This window comes from Amia ocellicauda, chromosome 3 (assembly GCF_036373705.1).
Source record: "Amia ocellicauda isolate fAmiCal2 chromosome 3, fAmiCal2.hap1, whole genome shotgun sequence".
In the NCBI taxonomy this organism is placed as follows: Eukaryota; Metazoa; Chordata; class Actinopteri; order Amiiformes; family Amiidae; genus Amia; species Amia ocellicauda.
Window position 1 is genome coordinate 42,370,112 of NC_089852.1, and position 27,018 is coordinate 42,397,129.

At 38.3% G+C, this 27,018-nt stretch overlaps 1 protein-coding gene across 2 annotated transcripts in view; it reads left to right on the plus strand.

The window, feature by feature from the left end:
* Nucleotides 1-5,868: 5,868 nt before the first annotated feature.
* Nucleotides 5,869-27,018, plus strand: part of LOC136746794 (SAM domain-containing protein SAMSN-1) — a 31,206-nt gene continuing 10,056 nt past the window's right edge. The window contains exons 1-9 of one of the 2 annotated variants that reach the window (XM_066699560.1): nucleotides 5,869-5,933; nucleotides 7,432-7,572; nucleotides 8,486-8,529; nucleotides 10,703-10,743; nucleotides 11,649-11,732; nucleotides 16,949-17,043; nucleotides 18,147-18,215; nucleotides 19,207-19,336; nucleotides 21,981-22,354. In XM_066699560.1, the coding sequence (XP_066555657.1) occupies nucleotides 5,910-5,933; nucleotides 7,432-7,572; nucleotides 8,486-8,529; nucleotides 10,703-10,743; nucleotides 11,649-11,732; nucleotides 16,949-17,043; nucleotides 18,147-18,215; nucleotides 19,207-19,336; nucleotides 21,981-22,354 (1,002 nt within the window). In that variant the 5' untranslated portion in view covers nucleotides 5,869-5,909. The remainder of the gene's footprint in view (nucleotides 5,934-7,431; nucleotides 7,573-8,485; nucleotides 8,530-10,702; nucleotides 10,744-11,648; nucleotides 11,733-16,948; nucleotides 17,044-18,146; nucleotides 18,216-19,206; nucleotides 19,337-21,980; nucleotides 22,355-27,018) is intronic. The other variant, XM_066699561.1, reaches the window with a different exon arrangement.

Here is a 27,018-nt window from a genome sequence, read left to right on the forward strand (position 1 = left end):
ATCATTTTACACCCCCATAGAATTGATATAATCTTGCTGGGATGATGGGATGGAGAACAGAAAATGGAGTGTGTTACCAAATTGCATCCACTACATCAGAATTTGAATATATAGGTCACAACAACAGATGTTTCTTGTTCCTTATTATGTTTTGTGATTTCTTTATTTTTAAATTTAAGTATTACATATTACATTCATAACATATTAAACATCTTAGGTTTCACTTTCCAGATCCTCATGTTTCTATTTGTCCTTTTCCTTAGGCACTAACACTACTCGGACATGCGATGAAATGTGCATCCCAGACGATACAGTGACATGCTGCAGTACTGACCTATGCAACTGAGAAGACCACCCCTGAACTCTGCCTCTCTCCTGTGGGAGGGCAGTCCAACCAGTTAACCTCTCTGTCTTCTATTCTGAATGGGGAATCACTTTTTAGAAATGGGTCTATGAATGATAAGCTGGTGACTTCTTGATTAACTGTAGTTATGTAATTTTCGTGGAAATCTGTGTGGCTCTCCACCACCCAGGGCTGCAAGACAGATACAGTAACCACTGCTCAACTGCACAAGCTTGCTCCTGCCATCTGCAAAACATCCAGACAATGCACAGACGGACAATGTTGTCTCAATGTTTTTTTATGAACCACTGTACCCTTTAACACCTTTTTAAGAACACAGCGGGGTCTACAAAAAATGGTTAATGAGCAGATTTACTGTAAAAAGTGTCTAAACATATATATAATGTTCATGTTGAAAGACAGAACAGGCACTAGATGTCATCCCTATGCTTTAACAAAATCTAGCAGAGTAGGTTAGGGTTAGAGTTAGCTGATCAAATAAGCTAACCTATCTAATTCTGCTGAATGATGTATCCTTATGAAGAGCTAAGCACGAAGCCAAGCAGCGGGACCCTACTCAATTGCATCAACTTATTTACATGATTAGCACTTTACATTGCATTCAGATTTCCATGATACTCTGCCCTGTATTTTCTGAATTGTTAAGCATTCTATTTGCATTCCAACACATTCTTTTGTACCATCACAATAAAAACTGAATGTAATGGTTGCATTCTGAGCTTATTACGTTTCCAGTCTTTCATGATGTAGTCTTGCATTATTTAAAATGTTTACCTATGTATCTTTAGACGGGTGACAAATTAAAGGAAAAACCTAAATAAATGAGTGGAGGAACATAACGAATGCAGTTGCCTCCAAACAGGTGTACTGCATGATACAATTAAGCAATTAACATCATATCATGCTCTATGGCGTGTATAAAAATGCTCAGCAGGCCCAGCTGACCTCAATTTTGTATCAAGATGGCAAGAGGAAAGGATCTGAGTGGCTTTGAAAGAGGGGTCATTATTGGGGCACGAATGACAGGAGCTTCAGTCACAAAGACGCTCAACTGGCTCGTGTTCTCGATAAGTGGGTGAGTGCATGTGTGGGACACCAAGAGAACGGTACAGGCCTGACTGCTTGAGACTGCCTCTCCTCTTTTTGAATGGAGATTTTCCGTGTTCTTGCACACCCTAAAAGCGCAATCCCATTTTGACTGATTGACCATTACTGACAACAAGCTCTCCTGCTGCTTTGATGTTTATGAATTAATGCTAAGAGGCACATGACGAATCTGATTAATAATCTTCTTCCAGAGAGAGCTTTGCATACGTCAGCAATGCATCTGCCATGGCATCTGCCAGTCTGCATTTCTGAAATGATTTGACACAGGTGTATGAATCTCGGCTGGTAGGATTATCTTAATCTCCGAGGCCTGGGAGGGCAGTGTGGGACTGGGCTGGGGAGTGATGGGAAAGATGGAAGTGTTGAAGAAGCTCAGTGCAAAACTTTGGACGAACAAGAAATGCCAGCAAATGCACATGCACTACAGAAGCTGTGGGAGATTAGGGAGAGTTTTTAGGCTTCTCTGTGTTTTGTCTGAGATTTACTTTTAATTTTATTTACAGCAGTTCTGATGGAGAGTTGATCCATTTTGGAACTCTGAGATCCCTTCAGATCTGTAAGAATCCAGGTGAACATTCTCAGTGCAACAACCATACTCCAGTTTGGATGATGTGAGGAAAAGACAGTATACTTTATTTAACAACATGACACACTTACACAGAGGATACCCAAGATAGGGGGAGGTGTTAACTTGGATTAGCATTTGTCTGCACAGATTGCTGTAATGAACAGATATTACCTGACATCATACACAGTCTATTATGTGCCGCTATGTGTTGCTGGCAAGTGAGAAGTCTATTTCAAGTAGCCTTGTAAAACAGAGCCCAGAGGATTGTATCATGAAAGCTGGTGTGTAATTTGAGCGAGTTATAGATTAACAGCTGGTGAACGTTTCAGTTCAACACTAAACGTTGTTAAATGTGACATCTTTTAAGGAGACTTTTCTCACTGGGCTGATCAGGTTTGTCAAGAAATCCCAACCGCAAGACCCATTCCTTAAACAAGTCCTTGATTTGGAAATTGTGAAATGGTAATCTCAGAAGTCTCCAATGTTCAGCTATACACTTTTCACAAGGAAATATGATCATAAAAGTAATTAATAAGAGTTTCAGGAGACATTACTATTCATGTGATGTGAGATGTATTGTTATATGGGCATTAGAAGATCCCTTGAACATGCCACAGCAAACAAACTGTTTCCAAAGTATACTGCATTGAAAGCTATGAATGAGTTTATTACATTAACTACAATACTGGACAAAAGTAGCAAAGGAAGCAGAAAATTATTATATTTTTTCAATCTGTGATGCAATATGAGTATTCATCTATTTGGTGTTTGTTCAGCCATGGCACTTGATGATTTTGTATACAACATGAGAATGGAAGTAAAGCTATATCAAATTTCACAAGCTTCCTTGTTAATATTCAGTCCTCCTACTCTGGGAGGGAAACACAATCTCACAACTCCTATGAGCTTCGAATTCCCTCATTCAATACAGAGCTATACCAAAACATTATTAACGGCTAAATGATAGTCCAGCAATGCCTTCCAAAGTAATACCAGGGCATACAAATTCCTGCCCACTGCATTTACCAAAAATGTCTGAAGTCCTCGAGTAATTATAACAACAAAAAATAACCTTTCATTTCCTGAACAAAACCACTATCATGTGTCCGAGCCATAGAAATACTACACAATAAGCATAATTAAAGGGTGCTGGTTCAATCAACATTGCAATTATATAATGTGCAACATCAGCTTAACTATATATATTTAAACCTTGTAAATATCATGAATAAAGATTGTCTTTGAAGGTGCCTGATATGAAGAAGCGTAAATATGTCTTTTTAGATGTGAAATTGAGAGAAATGTTTTTATGTCCAAAGTATTTTTTCACCCTGAGATCCATTGATTTCCTTAAAGCACAGAGTCAATATTTAAATGCATTTTCCGAAATAGTTTTTTCTACTGGGGGGATTCAACCCAGTGTTGTTCATCATCTTAATCAAATATGGGAATATGGGTCAGATGTGTATTAATCTGCTTGCATTTATTTTCCGTTTTCTGATTACGTTAAGAGATAGAAAAGGGATTTAGGATTTACAGATGTCAAAAATAACTCCTGCCTTCAGACCACCTCCACATAGGCTACCACTACCATCATTGCATATGACATTTATTTATTTATTTTGAATGTGCCATTCCATACCTACATTGCCCCCAAATCTGCATGCACATCTTATAATGTAACACACATGTAATCTACAAAAATGAAAAACAAATACATCACTAGATACTGTGTCAAAAAAGGGTAATTTGTTTTTGCAGAAAATACATGTATACATGTCCCATTGCTGTCTACTCATTTAGTAACTCTGGAGGGATTTAACAGTCAGAGCCAGTATCAACTGGCTTAACAGATCGACCGCCTTCACCTATCCTACAGCCAACTACTGTATGTTAAAACAATAAGTCTTTCCAGGTACTCTGTAGGGAACTCCAGAGCAAGAACAGCTATAATGGGTTTAAGCTCTTTGTGAACCAAATTAGAATGACAAAAGCACCCACACAGGAGAAGATTGAGAGATTTTAATACACAACTACAAAACAGAGAAGGCAACAGGACAGAAAAGTTTTGTCAGCATCTGCTTTTTCTAGCTGCAAAAGATAAAACCGACCCGTTTAAAAAGTTCCCTGTCCTGTAGGAAGGCCGTGGCTGCTATGGGTCATTTGATAACAGCATAGATAAGAGCCTGCCAGTTTGAGTCTCTAAGCCTTGACCTACTTCTGTATGTAGTAAAGCTACAGCGAAGTCCGTATCACATTAGCTACTTCTTTGGACATGATAAGATGTATAGCTGAAGCCATTTCACACAGATAATGGAACATAAAATAGTTTCTCTTGAGATATCCTCATCAGTTCTTTCTCTTCCGGTGTTATAACAGGTGACCTTTGACATTCTTCATGTACAGCATTCAATACCAGCCTCTCACACACACAATGGCAATGTGAATTATATCTCGCTGAAGGTGTGGGTCAGTGGCATTGATGTACCACTAACAGACAGGGTGAAATCTGGTGGTAACCACTGAGATAAGAGCACTCAGTCTATTCATGCCATCCCTTATTATGTTATTATAGATCCCTTACAGATGAGCCACGTGTCCCGAGTTCTGTGAATGTCTGCTGAATTTTCAGTGCCTGTAGCATTAATTCAAGAGGCTAAGCCTATGTTTGTCAAACCAATCTAGAGCTTCACAGTTGAAATCCAGGGTGACTGTTAATAACTGCAAAGCAATCAAGAACGATGGATACAGAGGATATGACTTTTATGAAATGGCTTAATGTCTTAATGAAAAAGACTAAGAAGTGATGGGATTTATCGATAGCACATGAATGGAGTGTTGAGGTTGTTCAATCGCAACCATCAAACATGTCTGTTTTAAATGACATGCTTTTAGCCTCCACAAGTCAATCCTGCTGCTGCAGTTATCAAGAAATACAGGTTGCAGTAAATGCCTACATAATGTGTAATAGCTCAAGCCTTGGGGATTTTAAAACGCCAATATGAGGGTACAAATTCAATGTGAAAAAATACTGGAAAAAAGTACCACTGTGCCTCCTTTCAGTCGGTATTTGAACTGCATCAACATTATGCAACCTACACGATGTGGCTTGCACACAAGATTGACTTACCAATTAAGTAAACAAAGACAATAATCACACTATTGTCATGGTATTCTAGTCATGGCTGAAGATATACACACAAAAATATTAATGGTAACATAGTATGGTAATTAAAGCACATGCTTCATATATTTGTGTTAAACTCTTTAGAAAGAGTGTTGGTGTGCATAAGAGCAAAATAGGTGATTGGAATTCAACCTTCATTTCATCATTTTTGAATCACCAACAGGGCACTTTTACGGAAGGTGTTGCCATGTTCCTGTGGCACAAACCATCCAATTATCATGCTGCCAAAAGGCAATGTACTACCTTAGTTGTTTTTTATTTATTTAAACAAATAAATGTATAGATTTGGCAGCCAATTAATTCATTATTTTTAAAAACAATGTCAGATGATTTGTCAACATCGAATTAATGGTTTAAAATATTCATATTGTAACTTGATGTGTCAAAGAATAATCTATGATCTATATATGAGCCAAGCATGGCAATTGTTTTGTGTAAAATGCACAACACAAATCACGGTTTCATTGTTTCCATTCCCTGCAAGACATGCAGGCATCTAATTCTGAAACTGTTTGTGTGGAAAATCTGTGTAGTAACGGCTCTCTATATCTATTGGATTACTGACGGGATTTTGTCTTCTATTAATCTGGCCCCAGCAGACAGCTGACAGGACGGCGGCTCTGTGGCACTCGGACTCCAGCGCTGCGTTATTGTTGACAGCTTCGGGGGAGAGATTCTTCAAAATGAACCTCTTCTGTTTTTCCCTGGTAAGTTGAACCTGTCGTGTTTAACCCTCTCTTCTATGCCCAATGCATCTAGCGTCTGGTTTTTAGGATGAAGTGATTAACTTCAATGGGAATGGATGGGAAACATGCAGCATGTAGACTGCACTGGGATTTGTACAAAAAGTCTCTGTTTATGTTATTGGAAATTGTTTTCTTTCATTGAATGCATATGTGTATAACTAAATAACACGTTGTAGACTGTCAACTGTTTCAGGTCACTACAAAAGTGTCCTGTGGAAAATAAATTGATGTTGCATACTAAAAACAATACAGCTGTTCGAAATTGATGTATTACAATTATACTTTATATGCTTATTTTTTCTTAGTGTGTTTAGTTAGTTAAGTTAGTCCTTCTGGTTCTCTATCACATCAGGCAAAGGATATGAAACTATGGCATTTAAAGTCGTTTGTGAAAATAACAAGGTGAAATGATAATGGCACAAATGTTTCTGCTGGTCCCTTCCACCAATGTTCAGAGTATTGGAAGGATTACTGACACAAACCTCCAAGCTCATTATAAAAGATCGTGCATCACCAGAATATATTGTGGTAAATATATGCTTAGAATAAAATAATGGCACACAGGGCAACAGTCAATCTCTCACCACAGGCTGTGGCCCTCTCTTGATTGCAGGCTGTTTGTAGACAATGTACAGGACTGATAGACTGATATGATGAAAACAGAGCTTAGCCGTTGTTTGGAAGCTGTTTTGATTAATTTCAAGTGAAATATATTGGACCCCATTCATGTAGAAACAGATTCCTCATTTGACTATCATGCAGTAGAATCTGTTTGTAAAAATAATTAGTTTTGTTCTTTATTAAAACAAATATTACACTAAACCCTGGTGACGGTTGTTGTTGTTATTCGTTCTTGGCATAGTTAAGAGCTCATTTAATTCTCAATAAATAAGGAGTGGGCTGAAGACCTGTGCATGTTTTCTGACGTATCGTAAACTATCTGTGCATTTCTTTTTTTTTTTTTGTTTCCTTTCTTTTTAGATTATATTAAAACCAGATTTTAACCAGATAACCAGATTCATTTTAGATTCATAACAGGAAGGATGTGACTGTATATCTATGCTTGAACATTGCTTGAACTTCGAACGAACAGTCTGTGGAAAAATGTAAAATTAACTTTCAGCTGATAATGTTTTGAAGTCCCTTTTGCTACAAAAGAAATTAACGGATTCCTTTTAATAACACGTAAAACAACAACCAACGTTTGTCCTTTACCCTTTTCCCGGTTATTACCCAACACATATCCAGAAAGTGATTGTTATGGGCACAAAGAATAGTAATTCAAAACATAGATCTATGCACTGTACTGTTATTCTGGATGGAACCGTAGTTTTAAATCCCAAACTTCCTGAATTAAGAACTCGCATAGCAAGCAGTGTGTATGTGTGTGGACCAATGCACTGGTCTAATACTGATTTAGGAAATGATTGCTCAGAGACTCTCTTTGGTGTGTTTGCAGGAGGGCTCTATGGACAGCTTGTATGAGCCTGTCCAGGATCCCCAAGACACCCAGGAATACACCATTCCCAGCAGGCCCTGCAGCCCAGCTGTGTTCCCCGAAGAGACCAAATGGCGTGGCTCCGAGAGATCCATTTCAATGGTGGGTATCTCCCAGATCAAGAACACTTGAAATCACTAATGTCTTTACTCAGAAAAGGCAGATTACACATACATTGTGCAGGATTCAATATGATCATTCCCTACAAAGTAAACTGTGCACCTTGGGCACTAACAGATTTTTAAGAAAATGATTGAATGCATATTTATACTTCACAGAGGTCTTGAGTTACACAGTTAAAGCAATGAATACATTACAAGCTCATGTTCTCAGTTAGGGGATCCTACTTCAAAGTAATGCATAGATTAAAGAACTTGGCACACTGAAACAAATGTAACAGATTAAGGCAGATATTATATATCTCACTGGTTCATTTCCAATACAGCAAACATAAACAAATATTTATTTATTTTCCTTGTGAAAACTGCAACTCCTAAAACTGTGCAATGCAACATGAAAGTAGTTTGCCTGGGGAACAAATTGAAGAAACTAAATCAGATACTCACATAGAAAATGGACTGTTATTTTCTTTTTTATTACCACCTGAAAGGATAAATGTTAACAAAACGCCAAGTGCCAACCATCTGGACAGTGAAGCCCAGCTAAGTCTACTCTGAACTGATTAGACACTTTGCTTGTTTGTTTACATGGAATGCTATATATTTTGGTAACGATAAAAAAGGATACATTTTCAGAGAATGGTTATACAATGTAGAAAAAAAGTTTGTTTTAGATAATAAATTATTTAACTAAAAGGGGAAGAACATTTTTCTTAATGAAATGACTAATATTAGCAATTTGTAACATCCTGAGGGGAACTGCCCCACTAACAGTGATTTCTAGTGAAGCCACAAAACTCTGTTGGCACAGACTTAGTCATTCTTTAATGTATAATTAAAAAATGCTCATACAATGACAATTTAAATCACAATTTCCTTTTCCCCCCTCTTTCCAGGAGCTTACACAATCCCAGAATAATGATTTAAAAAAGAAGAGAAAGTAAGTTTTCAATAGTATGCTTTTATGTTGCCGATTTATCTTGATCCTATTTAAAATGCATAGCATTTGTCTTCATACCATGCAACTGAAAGTGCATTTGGCAAGATCTAAAGTAACATGATGCTTATGCACACTAACCTCTTACTAGAGATAATGTTTTAAGTACAAGCTCTTAACATGCTTTCAGCACTTTTGTCCAATGTGACTTTCGTCTTCTAAGCCATAAAGCTGCTGTCTGTTTATACTAAATTACTGTGCCACAGCTACGTTTGTGTTAACAATATCACAAACTGTTTTTGTTTTGTTTTTAATTTAAGACGTATTGATTATTAGCGTTTACTGCGAGTCTCTGCTATGATGCAGTCATAATTCAAAACACAAAGACTTAGTGGGCATATCATAGCAATGTTTGCCGCTTGCTTTAGATCATTACTTTGCTATGTATATAGACATATGTATCTGCTCTTTGTTTTAGCAATATCACAGGTGTTACAAGCTATAGAATAAAATGACACCACTTTTTTCTCTCCTGAGATCCTCATGCACAAAGATTTCCACCTCCCCAGAGCCTCCACAGTATGTGAAACCCATTAATTTCCCCTTCTGACTATCTAGAGTAGAACTGGTGAGCTGGGCTGAACTAACAAGTGATGTCAAAGGTGTGGTCTGCTGTAGTCGAGAGTACTGTGACTGTAACCCAGACTTGTGACAAGCTTGAGAACCATCAATAATTCTTTGTCATCTTTGAGACCAGATCAACAGAAATCAAAGAACTGGATAGAAAATTATTTGTATTATTAACTAAGTTAGCAAGCCGATGTGCATGGCTGTACACGCTCGCATACAATATGTGTTACGTGTGCACACCATTGCTTTTGACTTTAAAATAATAACACAGAATAAAGTCAGAGTCTGTCCTTTGTCAGTCACCCAGTATTTACATTTGTTCTTCATGGTCAAATAAATGACCCCGTAATATAAAAACCCTGTACATAGTATTCGTGCCACTTTATTTTAAGTCAGTGCCCCAGCAAAAATGTTATGTAACACATGTTCCGGAAAACAAAATAATGAGTCACCATGACTTTTAACCACCGTTCCCATGGTTGCTGTAACATGGCATGTCTTTCCCTAACAGCCTATGGACCCTAGAAAAATATGTTGTAACTATAAAACATAAGTTGTATTGATATATTGACATTTGTTTCAAAACCACAGTACCGTAAACAAGTTACACGTGTTCCTCAAATTCAGAAACAAGCACTACTTTCCAAGCCGTAAGCGATTTACACTGTCGTCCGTATGACATTTCCTCCCTGACCAGAAATAACGGACTACCCTTGACCGATCTTTCAACTCAAGCACAAATGCTAGAATTGTACATTACAATTAGAATGTCTGAGAGCTATAAGTTTTAAAATTATGAGAGGCAACACCTAAAGTGTCTCACCGCCGACCTGCACTGCAGCAAACAAAGAAAATTAAACAAGTGTTGCACATTACTAGTGAATACTAGGACTACTATGACAATCCTCTTTAGAGAAACCCTTTAAGACACTATTACTGTTTTTAACACTCTGTAGTAAAAGACCTTTGCTTGGTTCACATGAGACCGTTATCCGGACTTACATTTGACCATTGAGCGCAAGTTGAGTTAAGTGTAGTACAGACTTTATTACAAGAAGTTAAATGTTAAATGTCCCAAACTGCCTGGGTGTAGATGTTTTATTTGCTTCTGGAGGTATTCTGGGTGTTGATATTACATCACTTTTCAGCTAATTAAACCTAATGCTCATGTCCCTGAGAGCCAATTAACAAAACCTTGCTGATCCACTTTCTTCCAGGAATATTGTAAAGGGGTGGCCTCCATAACATCCGGTAGGGCCAGAGAAAATACAGGCCTTCCCCGGTCAACAGTGAAAGTGCTGCTTAAGTTGAAATTGTGTTATATAGGATGAAGACCGCACATGCCAACACCTTCCAGCACTGCCTTATGCCACATCTCTTTCGATCACACCTGTATATCATTCTGATCTCCCTTCCTCATACATTAGACATTTTAATGTGTGGTTGATTTTTCTATAGGATGTTACTACCCTTGTACTGTAATGCAAAAATACACACACACATATAATTACAAATTAATTCAACTGCTTAAATTGTTTTGTTTCAGGACACCAATGCCAAAATCCATATCTGATAATGGTGCCCTAGGTAAGTTTGTGCAATATCTTTATTTATACTGAAGTAATTAAAAAAAAAAAAAAAAAAAAAAAAAAATCTAATGAGAGAATGAAACCTAAATGACTTTCTCTTTTGTATATCAGAGGAGAGAAAATAATAAGATGTTTTTCTGATTCTGTAAACATTTACTAGTGGTGAAAATGTGAATTTAAGGGAAACAACTCATAATGGAGAATGTTCTCACTGTCCCACTGCTAAACTATGTATCCACAGCTTGTACACTATTCTAAGCTCTGAATTGTTAATTGGGATATTTAAATTTGTATTACAGAAAAGACTTAGGAAAAGCCATGCAACTGTGCTGTTGGTTCCCATGTTGAATATATTAAGCAAGAGAAACAATTTGATTAATCTGGTAAAGCCTTGCTCATTATACAGGGGTTTCCCAGCAGCCTGGAGATTGCAGGCTGGAATCCAGACTTTGCCACTGGTGATTATCACAAGATATCCTGTGGCTATACTAAACAAATCGGCCCTCAGTGTACCTTAGAATTCAGTGAAATAAGCAAGTAGAGCCAGTCAATTCAAACTTTGAAAGAAATTATCAATTATTTAACCAGGGGAATGCTGCCAGTGAGCTGTACACAATTTCTTTCCTGGAGTTTAGCCCTCGGCAACTTTCACCAGCAGAGAGACTGCATAGAAATCAGTGGCTTTTTCTATCCTTAGATTTATTCCGATTTGGTTAGTTTAAAATCTTCTCTCAATGCTCAGCAGTTATTTAATAATAATAATAATAATAATAATAATAATAATAATAATAATTAATCATCCTTAACCTGATGCATGATCAGGGTAGATGGCAGGTGAACATAATGTATTTTCTTTTCTTATTTTAGTTTTAAACTCAAATGTTCTTGATTCCCCCTCTTTAGATAGCACGGACTGCAACAATGCATTCTGGGCATCCTCAAAGAACAAAGAAGATTTATCCAACATCAAGAACTGCCTAAATGATGGTAAGTGCAATTTATTCATGGGTATAATTTTAACAGACAAATTACCCTTAGATTAGGAGGTGCTCCTTCATACTTTGCATATGCAGGTGATGATTTCCAAGAAAAGCAGTTAAGAGTGAGTGTAGTAGTGATTTCAGTCAATCAATCAACCTACAGAAAAATAAAAAAATACAAATACAGATTGTTCTCAAGGCTCAACATGCTGCATTCTGTGCAGCTGGAAATGTATTTTATTTGCCAAAACATAAATAAAAAAAGATTTAAAAAAAAACCATTTTTAATATCTGCCTCATGCGGTCAGATTAAGAGGCAGCTGGGTAATTAATTACAGTGTATGGGCACTGAGCTCCAGTGTGGCACGACAGAGGGTAACAACCAGGGATAGAGGAAACATAGCCTCATTAAACAAACCAACTGGAATGGTAACAGAGGATTTTAAATTGTATCTGATCAAAGGCGTCAGGTATGCACACATGTATATTTAAAAAAAGGAGAGAGGAAGAACTGCTAACCACTAACAGCGCTTCCAGGAGCCGCTGGTGCTGAGCAGAGCTTCCACAGACGCCAAACACAACATTTACACCAGTTACAGACGGATATAAATGTGTTGTAATAATACAAATATATACAATTACTAGTAGTAGTAGTAATAATAATTAACAGTAATAAACTCACCATATTTATTGGAATTTTAATTTGAATCTGCCAAAGGTCCTGGCTCCTGACTCTCGCTTAATTAGATTCTCCCTCACACATTTTACTTCGTTTTGGGACCATTTTAATTATATTTCGTTCTTTTTAACTCTCATCTAACTTAATGAAGCTAAACTGATCTAATGTTGACAACATTAGGGCGATGCAGGGCGCATGCGCTTTGTTTGATTTTTGACAATGGATTAAAATAAATGTGTTAGTTATAATGACTGAACATAACTGAACTAAACAGATCTATCCATGCAAGGAAACTGTCCGAGTTTCGTTTTTTTTAACGATAATTTCATGATTTTTAAATTTAAATTTTAAAATCAATCAATTTATTAAATCGTGCTACAACGGATCCGTGTGGGGTATATACTGTGCTGTATATGTTTTGGGGTAGGGTGACCAGATGGAGCTTTCCCCAGAAAGAGTTATTGCGTCTATCAGTGACGCACTGCGGCTGCAGGGCTGCCTGTTCATACGCGTCACTTGTGTTTCTGACGCAGTTATGCCAAACCACGCCCCGTTTCTGCCAGGGGCGTGTCCTAGCCTCATGGGTCCGCGTCATTGGTCAGCAGCCTGAGAGCGCTGATTGGACAGACTCGGACTGGGAGAGCGTCACAGTACAGCAGTGCTGGGCGGTTCGACTCTATTTAGTGACTCGATTAATCTGATTCAGTTCGGTTACTCAATTCAGTTCGTTCATTCCATTCACTGATTCAATGACACGAAAACCACAAATGCAGACCGAAACAGGATTTTTAGATAGATGTATTTAAACCGAAAAGAAAGAGTCGTCCACAAACTGTGCCTCACACTGTATTTGGTTCACTGGGTTAAATGAAATATAGTTGTGACAAATATATATTTAGAGTCCTGGAGATTACAACAGTTTGAAGCATTAACATTGTTTACCTTACACATTTAAATGTAATCTTTATATATATATATATTAGGGGTGTAACGATTTCGATTCTTGTTCGAAAATCGAAAATTATTAGGTTCGATTTCGAACTGCGAAATTTAAAAGTAGTTCGCGATTCTGTGATTAAGTGACCGCACGTCATTGATTATGGCCAGCTGTTACCACCTCCACCACATCCCTGCAACTGATCGTGTTCATGTAAAGGAGCTGGCATTAAACGAATTGCACTCACAAAACTGATAAAATCAACTATACCGCTCTATACCTGCAGGCCTATTTATTTAACTTCGGAAGAGTCATTACTTTTAATAAGCTACTTTTTGTATGCAGTCATTGACAAAATAGATCCGTGCTAACTGGCTACTCCCCCCGCACCCTCCATGCTAAATAAGGCGCAGGCGCAGTGGGCGCACACATTTGCTTTTCTAGAAAACACGATGGCTGCTTCGGGAGCAGGTTTGCTACACGCAGGTGTCATACTCCGCCTCCGGTAACACATCAAACATGGCGGGTCAAATGCGGAGGCATCACAAAGAAATTGATATAAGTGGAAGAAAACAATCACTCAACCTACTATCCCAGCTACATTTAGAGCCAAACTACCAATAAACTCTACTCGTGCCAAACAAATAACCAATGCAATAGCGAAGTTTATGGCAATGGATCTGCAGCCTTTTTCAGTGGTGGAAAACACTGGATGTAGTGCATTTCCAAATATATGCCAAGGTGTAAATACTTATATTAAAATAGGCAGCAAGTGCTGGACATAGTTGCCACCAATTCAAAAAATGTTACATTGTTATTGTTATTGTAAGTGTTCTATTTTTGAGAGTTGTTCAAGTTTGAGTGTTAATTGTAAATGTTCTAGATTTTTGTTATTTTTACAGTGTATTTACATAAGTTGTTTTATTAAAAAGCAAGTGTTTTTTTTATTTATAAAACAGGGCCAATAGTTTTGACTGCGGTGTAATCAGCACTGAAAAAATAATGTAGATAATCGAAAATCAAGTCGAATTGTGACCTAAAAATCGATAGTCAAATCGAATCGAGGATTTGGAGAATCGTTATACACCCCTACTATATATATATATATATATATATATACAGTGATGGAAAAAAGTATTTGATCCCCTGCTGATTTTGTTCGTTTGCCCACTGACAAAGAAATGATCAGTCTATAATTTTAATGGTAGGTGTATTTTAACAGTGAGAGACAGAATAACAACAAAAAAATCCAGAAAAACGCATTTCAAAAAAGTTATAAATTGATTTGCATGTTAATGAGGGAAATAAGTATTTGATCCCCTATCAATCAGCAAGATTTCTGGCTCCCAGGTGTCTTTTATACAGGTAACGAGCTGAGATTAGGAGCACTCTCTTAAAGGGACTCTCCTAATCTCGGCTCGTTACCTGTATAAAAGACACCTGTCCACAGAAGCAATCAATCAATCAGATTCCAAACTCTCCACCATGGCCAAGACCAAAGAGCTGTCCAAGGATGTCAGGGACAAGATTGTAGACCTACACAAGGCTGGAATGAGCTACAAGACCATCGCCAAGCAGCTTGGTGAGAAGGTGACAACAGTTGGTGCGATTATTCGCAAATGGAAGAAACACAAAATAACTGTCAGTCTCCCTCAGTCTGGAGCTCCATGCAAGATCTCACCTCGTGGAGTTTCAATGATCATGAGAACGGTGAGGAATCAGCCCAGAAGTACACGGGAGGATCTCGTTAATGATCTCAAGGCAGCTGGGACCATAGTCACCAAGAAAACAATTGGTAACACACTACACCGTGAAGGACTGAAATCCTGCAGTGCCCGCAAGGTCCCCCTGCTCAAGAAAGCACATGTACAGGCCCATCTGAAGTTTGCCAATGAACATCTGAATGATTCAGAGGAGAACTGGGTGAAAGTGTTGTGGTCAGATGAGACCAAAATCAAGCTCTTTGGCATCAACTCAACTCGCCGTGTTTGGAGGAGGAGGAATGACCCCAAGAACACCATCCCCACCGTCAAACATGGAGGTGGAAACATTATGCTTTGGGGGTGTTTTTCTGCTAAGGGGACAGGACAACTGCACCGCATCAAAGGGACGATGGACGGGGCCATGTACCGTCAAATCTTGGGTGAGAACCTCCTTCCCTCAGCCAGGGCATTGAAAATGGGTCGTGGATGGGTATTCCAGCATGACAATGACCCAAAACACACAGCCAAGGCAACAAAGGAGTGGCTCAAGAAGAAGCACATTTAAGGTCCTGGAGTGGCCTAGCCAGTCTCCAGACCTTAATCCCATAGAAAATCTGTGGAGGGAGCTGAAGGTTCGAGTTGCCAAACGTCAGCCTCGAAACCTTAATGACTTGGAGAGGATCTGCAAAGAGGAGTGGGACAAAATCCCTCCTGAGATGTGTGCAAACCTGGTGGCCAACTACAAGAAACGTCTGACCTCTGTGATTGCCAACAAGGGTTTTGCCACCAAGTCGAAGGGGTGAAATACTTATTTCCCTCATTAACATGCAAATCAATGTATAACTTTTTTGAAATGTGTTTTTCTGTATTTTTTTGTTGTTATTCTGTCTCTCACTGTTAAAATACACCTACCATTAAAATCATAGACTGACCATTTCTTTGTCAGTGGGCAAACGTACAAAATCAGCAGGGGATCAAATACTTTTTTCCCTCACTGTATATATATATATATATATATATATATATATATATATATATATATATATATATATATATATATATATATAATTTTTTTTTAAATGCATTTGAGTAAATCATATTTTCTTACAAGAACAAAAATAGTCTTGAACGAGTGGCGTTTGTGGAATTAATCTGTGGTTTTCAGCAGCAAAACGCTGTATGCACAATAATTTGACAGATCAGCACAACACACAGTACAAGTTAAATGTTGCCAAAGCACATGCTGCCCTCGATAATATTGCTTTGCAACAAACCCCTTTTTTATTTTTTATTTTCAGAATTATATTTTAGAACAATAATATCATAATATTGGATATTTTGTTGCTATATGGACCACCAAACTACAAACATCCCAGTTTTTCATTTCAGAAATCTGGTCACATTATTTTGGGTTTAAAGTGAAATTGAATCTTGACTACGCTGCTCAGAGATGGGAGATATAGTACGAGGGGGTTAATTACTAAAAGCTTTACAGCCCGATAGCAAGTATGTATATGTATACTGATGACAGAATGATAAAATCAAACGTGACTGATCTGTGTGTAACAGGAAGTTAAATAGAGTTGTGATAAATGTTCTTATTACGCTGCTCTCCATAGCTGACTTCATTTTATTACCATGTTCCATTCACACATAATTATATAAAACAAATGCTATTGTGCAATGAAAAGGAGAAACAAATATATATATATATATAATTATATATAATATCAATCTAGAAAGGCATTCGAAACACAATACACAGTAAAACTAGCTAAGTACAATTAAATAACTATAAATTGAGTTGTCTTATGAAAGTGTACTATTTACTTTGAAAACAGCCTGTATCTGACATTTTGTATTTAATGCATTTTTGTTTCGTTTTTTGTGTGTGTTCTTTTCAGAAATTGTGGAAGATTTCCTGCTGTCGGACTTTCTGAATGGTGAAGACAGAGTGCGTTTACTGAAAGACAGGAAGGCAAAGGAACTGGGGCCCCAGGTAGTTTCTCCAAGAGAAATAACAGTCAAATCAGAGATTTAAGGGTCTGGTTTCACATTCATTAGCACTAGTCCTAGACTACCTTGTGGCATTGTGTGTAGGGTAATCCAAGACTAGTGCTAATCTGCCTGTAAAACCTGCTGAAAGCGTTGGGCCTGCTAATCACACATTACAAATGTACAAACTCATGTATTGTCAAAAGCCACTTTCTGCCCCACCTATAAAGAATATAATAAACAGTGTCTTTTGAAAGATGGATGTCTATTAACAGGCATCAATTAAATATAAGTATGGAAACATAAGTAAAATATGTAATGGTGCCAAAAAAGGAACCCTGCAGAAACAGTGCTTTTCTAATATACCCTGCATTCACTCTTCTGCAAGTGCTACAACACATTGATAAAATAGATTAATTATATTTGAGTCTTGAGCTCTGAAGATGACTCACACACAGATCTCAAGATTAGAAAATGGAAGATCACGTTTGCGATACGGTTCATAGGCACTCTAACACTGTCAAAACTAAACCTGTGTCTCACTAGATATCCCCCACTACTGTATTTTCACATCTGCTTGTGGGATTACTGTTGTGGGCTGACTAAATGCCATATCTGTATTCTCTGAATACTTCAATGTTTATGAAAAATGTATCTATAAAAAAATTAATGGAGTAGGCCTATACAGAATTAGAAAATGTCTATGCTAAGCTTTGGTTAAGGATACAGATAAAGGTAGGACTTTTCTTGTGTTTACAAATGTGATTGTTTGAAGAGCATCATTTTGAGTAATTTTGCAACATTTACATTCAAATGAAGCTAAGTTTTTAAATTAGGATTACATTAGAGTTAGAGTTCCCAGTGAATTTATCTTTTTGTTTAGGTTGGGGTTGCTTTTCTACCAAGTTACCAGAAGCCAATATAGATTGGCATGAGCCTAGCTTGAAATTTTGGTTTTGGCTAGGGTTGGTGTTCAGGCTGTTGTTTGGCCTTGAAATGGGGTAGGTCGAATCACAGTATCACCATTTTTCAGATGAAAGATTCTAAATAATATTTACAGCAAATGGCTTGTAGTTTAATTTCCCTGTGATCTTTCTTTGTTATTAGGTAGTAAGTTATGAGGCTTGGATTCCAAATTGGGAACGCTCAGACAACAGACAAGTACAGCAGGACATGGTGAGTTTGAATTCACCAAAGACGTAATATTTTAATCTGCACTGTGTTTTTGAAACCTAACAATCTCATACAGAACTGCAAGCGAATCACTTGAACTACAATAATCGAGATTTAAAGAAAGATCAAGGAACTATTAATGGTTAGAAAAAAAACATATGCTATATATGTTCTGCACACAGTGAACATCAGTTGTATGCACCTAGCCATATTAAATTCAACAAAAACCATCATTAATGTTGATAGACAAGAATCTGCTCAAATTCAAATGCATCTGACCAAGCTTTGTAACACTAGAGGTTACAGATAATCATAATTGTCACCACTAGTCCAGTAGGATTTTCAGAATACTGAAGGGCAAAAATAAATGCTGGTGGGGGATGTAATATATCCAAATTGTAGCAATCACTTAACACAAATTATAATTGTCCAGTAATGCTGTGCAGATGGCGAGGTGTGGCCCTAAGTCTGCTCCCATAATCCTCTCCTTACATGGGCAGTGGAGGCGGGGAAGGGGAGGGAGGAGAAACTGCTGCAGCAGCATCCTTTCACCTTTGGAGGGGATCTCCCACAAAGAGGATAAACCGAGGAATGTCTCACCATCTGCGCAACAAAAGTTCAAAACAACCCCTAATGCCCCGTGCACTGCTGCTGCACAAGGGAAGAAAAGAGCATTTGGATGAATTCAAATGAAATTTCACTTTTAGGCCCAGTAACCCACAGAGCTGAATGACACCGATTCCCGCTGGGGTGAAGGATGGGCAAAGATACAAAGCACACTTCTTTGATGTCTTTTGCAAAATGGCACAAAAATGATACTTCCATTTGTTGTTCTGGTTAAAGACAAATGCTTATTTAATTGCTAATACTTTTTTAATAAATCTTACATAATTTCTCACATTGAATACTGTAACATTTTTTTCCTAACCATCTAAACCTATCTTTACTATTTTTTATTTCCATTAAATAAAAGGACTGTGATTGTTTTGTAAAGCAGGCAGTAGATGCAGACGAGGAGGGGGCAGAGTCTCGAGGCACTCTGAAGAGACTGCAGAGACTGGTGCGTGTGAAGAGGAGCAGTCTGACCAGCCCTGAGGAGGGCAGGAACACATATGTGACCAGTGGTGAGTTGCAGTGCCTGCCACTCCTGTATACAGTCTCCTCCAACATTGGCCTAATGGCATACATGGATAACGTGGAGTTTGCCAAGTTTAGGGGAACACTATGAAAGGAAGCAATAAACAAAATAAGTACATTATATATATATATATATATATATATATATATATATATATATATATATATATATATATATATATATATACACGAGTACAGTTTATTGGTAGTTTGGCTCTAAATGTAGCTGGGATAGTAGGTTGAGTGATTGTTTTCTTCCACTTATATCAATTTCTTTGTGATGCCTCCGCATTTGACCCGCCATGTTTGATGTGTTACCGGAGGCGGAGTATGACACCTGCGTGTAGCAAACACAGCAAACTGTAGTTTTCTTATCAACGACCCGAACATTGTTCTCATAACTCAGCGGGAATGCAACATGTTGCCACACTGCTGATTTCAAAGAAGCAGGGTGCATGTCAAGCGCAATAGTTTCACCTCCTGCTCCTGAAGCAGCAGTCGTATTTTCTAGAAAAGCAAATGTGTGCGCCCACTGCGCCTGCGCCTTATTTAGTCACTAGGCAAAGACATGGAGGGTGCGGGGGGAGTAGCCAGTTAGCACGGATCTATTTTGTCAATGACTGCATACAAAAAGTAGCTTATTAAAAGTAATGACTCTTCCGAAGTTAAATAAATAGGCCTGCAGGTATAGAGCGGTTTGCAACCTAATAATTTTCGATTTACGAACTAGAATCGAAATCGTTACACCCCTAATACATATATATATATATATATATATATATATATATATATATATATATATATATATATATATATATATAATGTACAGTGAGGGAAAAAAGTATTTGATCCCCTGCTGATTTTGTACGTTTGCCCACTGACAAAGAAATGATCAGTCTATAATTTTAATGGTAGGTGTATTTTAACAGTGAGAGACAGAATAACAACAAAAAAATACAGAAAAACGCATTTCAAAAAAGTTATACATTGATTTGCATGTTAATGAGGGAAATAAGTATTTGACCCTTTCGACTTAGTACTTGGTGGCAAAACCCTTGTTGGCAATCACAGAGGTCAGATGTATCTTGTAGTTGGCCACCAGGTTTGCACACATCTCAGGAGTGATTTTGTCCCACTCCTCTTTGCAGATCCTCTCCAAGTCATTAAGGTTTCGAGGCTGACGTTTGGCAACTCGAACCTTCAGCTCCCTCCACAGATTTTCTATGGGATTAAGGTCTGGAGACTGGCTAGGCCACTCCAGGACCTTAATGTGCTTCTTCTTGAGCCACTCCTTTGTTGCCTTGGCTGTGTGTTTTGGGTCATTGTCATGCTGGAATACCCATCCACAACCCATTTTCAATGCCCTGGCTGAGGGAAGGAGGTTCTCACCCAAGATTTGACGGTACATGGCCCCGTCCATCGTCCCTTTGATGCGGTGCAGTTGTCCTGTCCCCTTAGCAGAAAAACACCCCCAAAGCATAATGTTTCCACCTCCATGTTTGACGGTGGGGATGGTGTTCTTGGGGTCATTCCTCCTCCTCCAAACACGGCGAGTTGAGATGATGCCAAAGAGCTTGATTTTGGTCTCATCTGACCACAACACTTTCACCCAGTTCTCCTCTGAATCATTCAGATGTTCATTGGCAAACTTCAGACGGGCCTGTACATGTGCTTTCTTGAGCAGGGGGACCTTGTGGGCGCTGCAGGATTTCAGTCCTTCACGGCGTAGTGTGTTACCAATTGTTTTCTTGGTGACTATGGTCCCAGCTGCCTTGAGATCATTAACAAGATCCTCCCGTGTACTTCTGGGCTGATTCCTCACCGTTCTCATGATCATTGAAACTCCACGAGGTGAGAACTTGCATGGAGCCCCAGACCGAGGGAGACTGACAGTTATTTTGTGTTTCTTCCATTTGCGAATAATCGCACCAACTGTTGTCACCTTCTCACCAAGCTGCTTGGCGATGGTCTTGTAGCCCATTCCAGCCTTGTGTAGGTCTACAGTCTTGTCCCTGACATCCTTGGACAGCTCTTTGGTCTTGGCCATGGTGGAGAGTTTGGAATCTGATTGATTGATTGATTGCTTCTGTGGACAGGTGTCTTTTATACAGGTAACGAGCTGAGATTAGGAGAGTCCCTTTAAGAGAGTGCTCCTAATCTCAGCTCGTTACCTGTATAAAAGACACCTGGGAGCCAGAAATCTTGCTGATTGATAGGGAGATCAAATACTTATTTCCCTCATTAACATGCAAATCAATGTATAACTTTTTTGAAATGCGTTTTTCTGGATTCTGTCTCTCACTGTTAAAATACACCTACCATTAAAATTATAGACTGATCATTTCTTTGTCAGTGGGCAAACGTACAAAATCAGCAGGGGATCAAATACTTTTTTCCATCACTATATGTATATGTGTATATATATATATATATATATATATATATATATATATATATATATATATATATATATATATATATATAATATGGATTTGTTTTACAAGTAATTAACAACCACACTGATATTCTGTAATATCTAATATCTATTTATAAAAGACAGTTTCTCTTTTGTATGTTTTAGATTTTTATAAATGATTGAAGACTGGGGTTATTTTAACTTTCTCTTCCTAGCTCACATCCATGACTCTGTGTTTATGGATGACAGCCCTGTCATCTCCTGCATAAAGCTCACTAAAAACCCTGAGAAGAAGCCTGGCAAGGAGTCCCAGGCGCCGGCGCTGGGAAAGGACTCCAGCACTGATCTGTCCTGGAGCTCGTCTCAGAGGGCCTACCGGCCCCGCTGGAGCAACCCCACCGAGTGCCCCCCGCCCTGGGACACCTCCTACCACACCTGCCGCAGGCCCCACCTGGAGTACCGTGTCTATGGCTATGACTTCACCCTGCCCAGAGCCAAGGACTGGGACAAGTTTGAGTACTGCGACCATGAGCTCCCGCACCCCCAATTCACCCGCTCTGCCACTGATGTGGACCTGTGTGATGCCAAGGTGAGTGACGTGGAGATCGGGAGGGTGCAGACTAGGCCCCCACCTGGGCGTTGCCCAAACCAACAAGAGAGTGCTAGTTATTCAATTGAGTTTAAATTAAATTAATCGACATCTGGTGGTATAAACTAGAATTAAAGATTGATTTTCCAGCATTTGAGAAACCGTGACCTGTCATGGAGATACAGGATAGAAATGTAATTAATAAATTACTAATTACATCAAAAGATATCCTAGTTATCCTTCCATCCCTGCTGCCTTGTCTCTTGTTAAGTCAACAGATATTTGCCAATATTGGACTGTTATACCGTGGCAATAGCTGACCTTCTCTTCAAATGTTTTTGTTTGTTTACTTCACCAATGCAGTTTCATGATTTCCTAAAGCCTCTGCTAAAGATGTGGGTCACTATCACAACCCCTCAAATCTAGTAGAACATTTCCAGGAGTGGCTCTTAGAAGGCAATAAAACAGCTATTTTAGAAAAGAAGAAAAAATGGGACTGGAATGTTGCCTCCTGAAATGAAAAAAATAATCCCAGCAAATACCAGCAAATGTCTCTCTCCAGCTGGCTCTCCCTGTGCATGACTGTTGCTTTACGGAGAGGAAGTTTGTTTTCCAAGGGTTAGGGTTTGCAGAAATGGATTATAAACCATAATCCTGGATTGAGATTTTAGCTCGCCTGATTAAACACAGCTGGATTAAGTTTATCATTTTGTATAGTGTTTACTGGTTTGGTTCGGTGCTGACTCTCTCTAGTATATTTAATAGATTTGACCCACAGCCTGGTGGGCTATCTGGGGCAAGCCCAGGTTCTCACCTTGCCTTTGAGTGCGTGACAATTAAGATCATATGTTGTAACCCTGGATAAGGCGTCTGCCAAGAAATAAAAATAATAATAATAATCATGTTCTAGCAGAGGGTTTTTCAGAAAATACATAAATAAGACTTAATGGAACATTGAATCATTGTAAAAAACACCTACATTATAGGCATACACCTAACCATTGCTAAATTAAGAGTGCAGTATTATTTAAAACAATCTGAATATGAGAAATAAAGCAGTATCAAATTTTAACCACAAACAAGGTTCCCCAAACTCATGTGTCATAGGTAACAGACTGTGGTCCCAGTTGCTCTTGTGTTATTACACTGATATTTTCTGTATAAGGGTTTTAAACAATCGGTTACAAACCTTTCTGCTGGAAGTATATTTCTGTAGCATCATGTAAGAATGAGATTTACTGGTATTGGTCCAACTCAAGCTAAGTCATAGCTTTACACAACCAGTACAAATGCATTACCGGTCTGTATGTATTTTAGTAAATGGTGTGTCTAGAATGGTCATGAATTAAAGATTTACAGCTGCGCCACCTAGGTGAAGAATCAAAATGTTTAGTGAACAGTGATTTTATTTTATCCTAAAAGTTTGAGTTACATTTGGGTTAGGGTTGGTTTTAGGGCTTTGCTAATTTTAATTCTCCATTCATAAAAATCTAGAGCTTCATTTAGTTGTTAGTCTAATGAATGGTCATCTCTGTGTTAACTGCTCATCTGGAGGTTTCAAACTTTAATAAAAGAAAAAATTCAAATAAATACAAAATAAAATAAGACCATAATTAGTCTCAAAATGCAAATTATTAATTAACAGATTTCATAGACCCATATAAAGCAGTTTAAAAGGAGGCCTTTATGCCATTATGTCATATGATAGAAACCCTCAGACCACAATCTGGTTCCATCCTAAATGCTATCTATTTAATTTGTTAAGGTAATTGCGTACGTTAATAAGTGAGATGCCTGCGTTTTTTAAGCTCTATGGTTGGTGCTTAGTACTTACATCTATGATCTGATGAAATCTCTTTTCTGTGTGAATGTACTGATTAAGGTTCGCCCTGCAAACACTGGTTGGCTAATATGAAGTCTGGACAATGAGCAAACACACACACACACCCATTTACTCGCACAGATCCTGTCCATCTCTCCACACAGTTAGCCGTTAATGGAGAAGTCTGAACAATGTAAAGGGAAATGGTATCAAAAAAGGAACTCATACACTGAATATCTGTCAAAGACTAGAATAAATTAACCATAGCCAAAGTCACTGTACTTATTACTAGAAGTATGCACCTTGTAATTTGTAGAGACCTGCCTTTATTTCACCAGAATAGCACATTCTTATGGCGACTGATTAACATACTCAATTCAGCTATCACTGTATATATACACTCACCTAAAGGATTATTAGGAACACCATACTAATACTGTGTTTGACCCCCTTTCGCCTTCAGAACTGCCTTAATTCTACGTGGCATTGATTCAACAAGGTGCTGAAAGCATTCTTTAGAAATGTTGGCCCATATTGATAGGATAGCATCTTGCAGTTGATGGAGATTTTGTGGGATGCACATCCAGGGCACAAAGCTCCCGTTCCACCACATCCCAAAGATGCTCTATTGGGTTGAGATCTGGTGACTGTGGGGGCCAGTTTAGTACAGTGAACTCATTGTCATGTTCAAGAAACCAATTTGAAATGATTCGACCTTTGTGACATGGTGCATTATCCTCCTGGAAGTAGCCATCAGAGGATGGGTACATGGTGGTCATAAAGGGATGGACATGGTCAGAAACAATGCTCAGGTAGGCCGTGGCATTTAAACGATGCCCAATTGGCACTAAGGGGCCTAAAGTGTGCCAAGAAAACCTCCCCCACACCATTACACCACCACCACCAGCCTGCACAGTGGTAACAAGGCATGATGGATCCATGTTCTCATTCTGTTTACGCCAAATTCTGACTCTACCATCTGAATGTCTCAACAGAAATCGAGACTCATCAGACCAGGCAACATTTTTCCAGTCTTCAACTGTCCAATTTTGGTGAGCTTGTGCAAATTGTAGCCTCTTTTTCCTATTTGTAGTGGAGATGAGTGGTACCCGGTGGGGTCTTCTGCTGTTGTAGCCCATCCGCCTCAAGGTTGTACGTGTTGTGGCTTCACAAATGCTTTGCTGCATACCTCGGTTGTAACGAGTGGTTATTTCAGTCAAAGTTGCTCTTCTATCAGCTTGAATCAGTCGGCCCATTCTCCTCTGACCTCTAGCATCAACAAGGCATTTTCGCCCACAGGACTGCCGCATACTGGATGTTTTTCCCTTTTCACACCATTCTTTGTAAACCCTAGAAATGGTTGTGCGTGAAAATCCCAGTAACTGAGCAGATTGTGAAATACTCAGACCGGCCCGTCTGGCACCAACAACCATGCCACGCTCAAAATTGCTTAAATCACCTTTCTTTCCCATTCAGACATTCAGTTTGGAGTTCAGGAGATTGTCTTGACCAGGACCACACCCCTAAATGCATTGAAGCAACTGCCATGTGATTGGTTGGTTAGATAATTGCATTAATGAGAAATTGAACAGGTGTTCCTAATAATCCTTTAGGTGAGTGTATATACACACACAAACACACACACCCTTTTAAACAATCATGAGAAGCATTAACTTTGAATTCACATTTTGCATCAGGGTTGAACAGTGACATCAATTTGAGGAATACAAAAACTGTGAATTTCAGTAAGGAGAGAAATGAGAGAAAGTACAACATTTTTAGCTTTCAAAGAGTTTCACAATGCCGTTTACAGTAAAAGACAGAAAAAAGTGCAATAAAAATATGTTTTGTTGAGCTAGCAAAAAACAAAACTAAAAACCCTGATATAGGCTACAACCCGTTCCTCTGAATACACTGATGCCGTGCAGCAAAACTGAGGAAAATCTTGCGACATCTGGGTTACTGTGCACACGTCTTCCTGTGTACATCAGACAGGACTTCCTGAAAGCGGTACATTCTGGTATCGAAGGGGAAAAAAAGATGTGGAAAAAGTGTACCTTTCCACATATCTTACATCATAGTGGGTAATCCTTCACTGAAATAAAACAATTTTATATTGTAAATGTTTCAGTATTGAACATATATTGCCCAATTGAGGTAAGCGCACGATAGGAGTTATGCAAGAGAGACAAGCTGTGTTTTCATTAAGACAACTTTTGTTCCATTGGTTTCATCTTCAGAAGGCTAATATAAAAACATCTGACAATTGATGTGGTTTAAGAAAACATTGAACAAAAGGGACAACTATTCTAATTTAAGATAATACAACAGCACCATTAGGGCCATTAGGGATTCATATCTGTTTTGTGTTGACTTAAGTTGTCTCTACAGAGCAAAACTGTATTAATGAATTTTGCAAGTAGACTGTGGATTTGCCCTTCAGTAGATTGTTTCTATGGCAGATCTAAACTAATTTATGACATACTGATCAGATAGATACTATGCAAGATAAAGGGTTACTATATATTTGACTCTCTAACTGATATTCTACAACAAATAAGTAAAAGAGTGTCATGCAATAGGGGTGATTATGTGTAAAACTATACAATCTGTATAATAGTCTTCAATAGTTTCAAAATACATCCTCTATATACAGTGGTGGGAAAAAGTATTTGATCCCCTGCTGATTTTGTATGTTTGCCCACTGACAAAGAAATGATCAGTCTATAATTTTAATGGTAGGTGTATTTTAACAGTGAGAGACAGAATAACAACAAAAAAATTCAGAAAAACGCATTTCAAAAAAGTTATACATTGATTTGCATGTTAATGAGGGAAATAA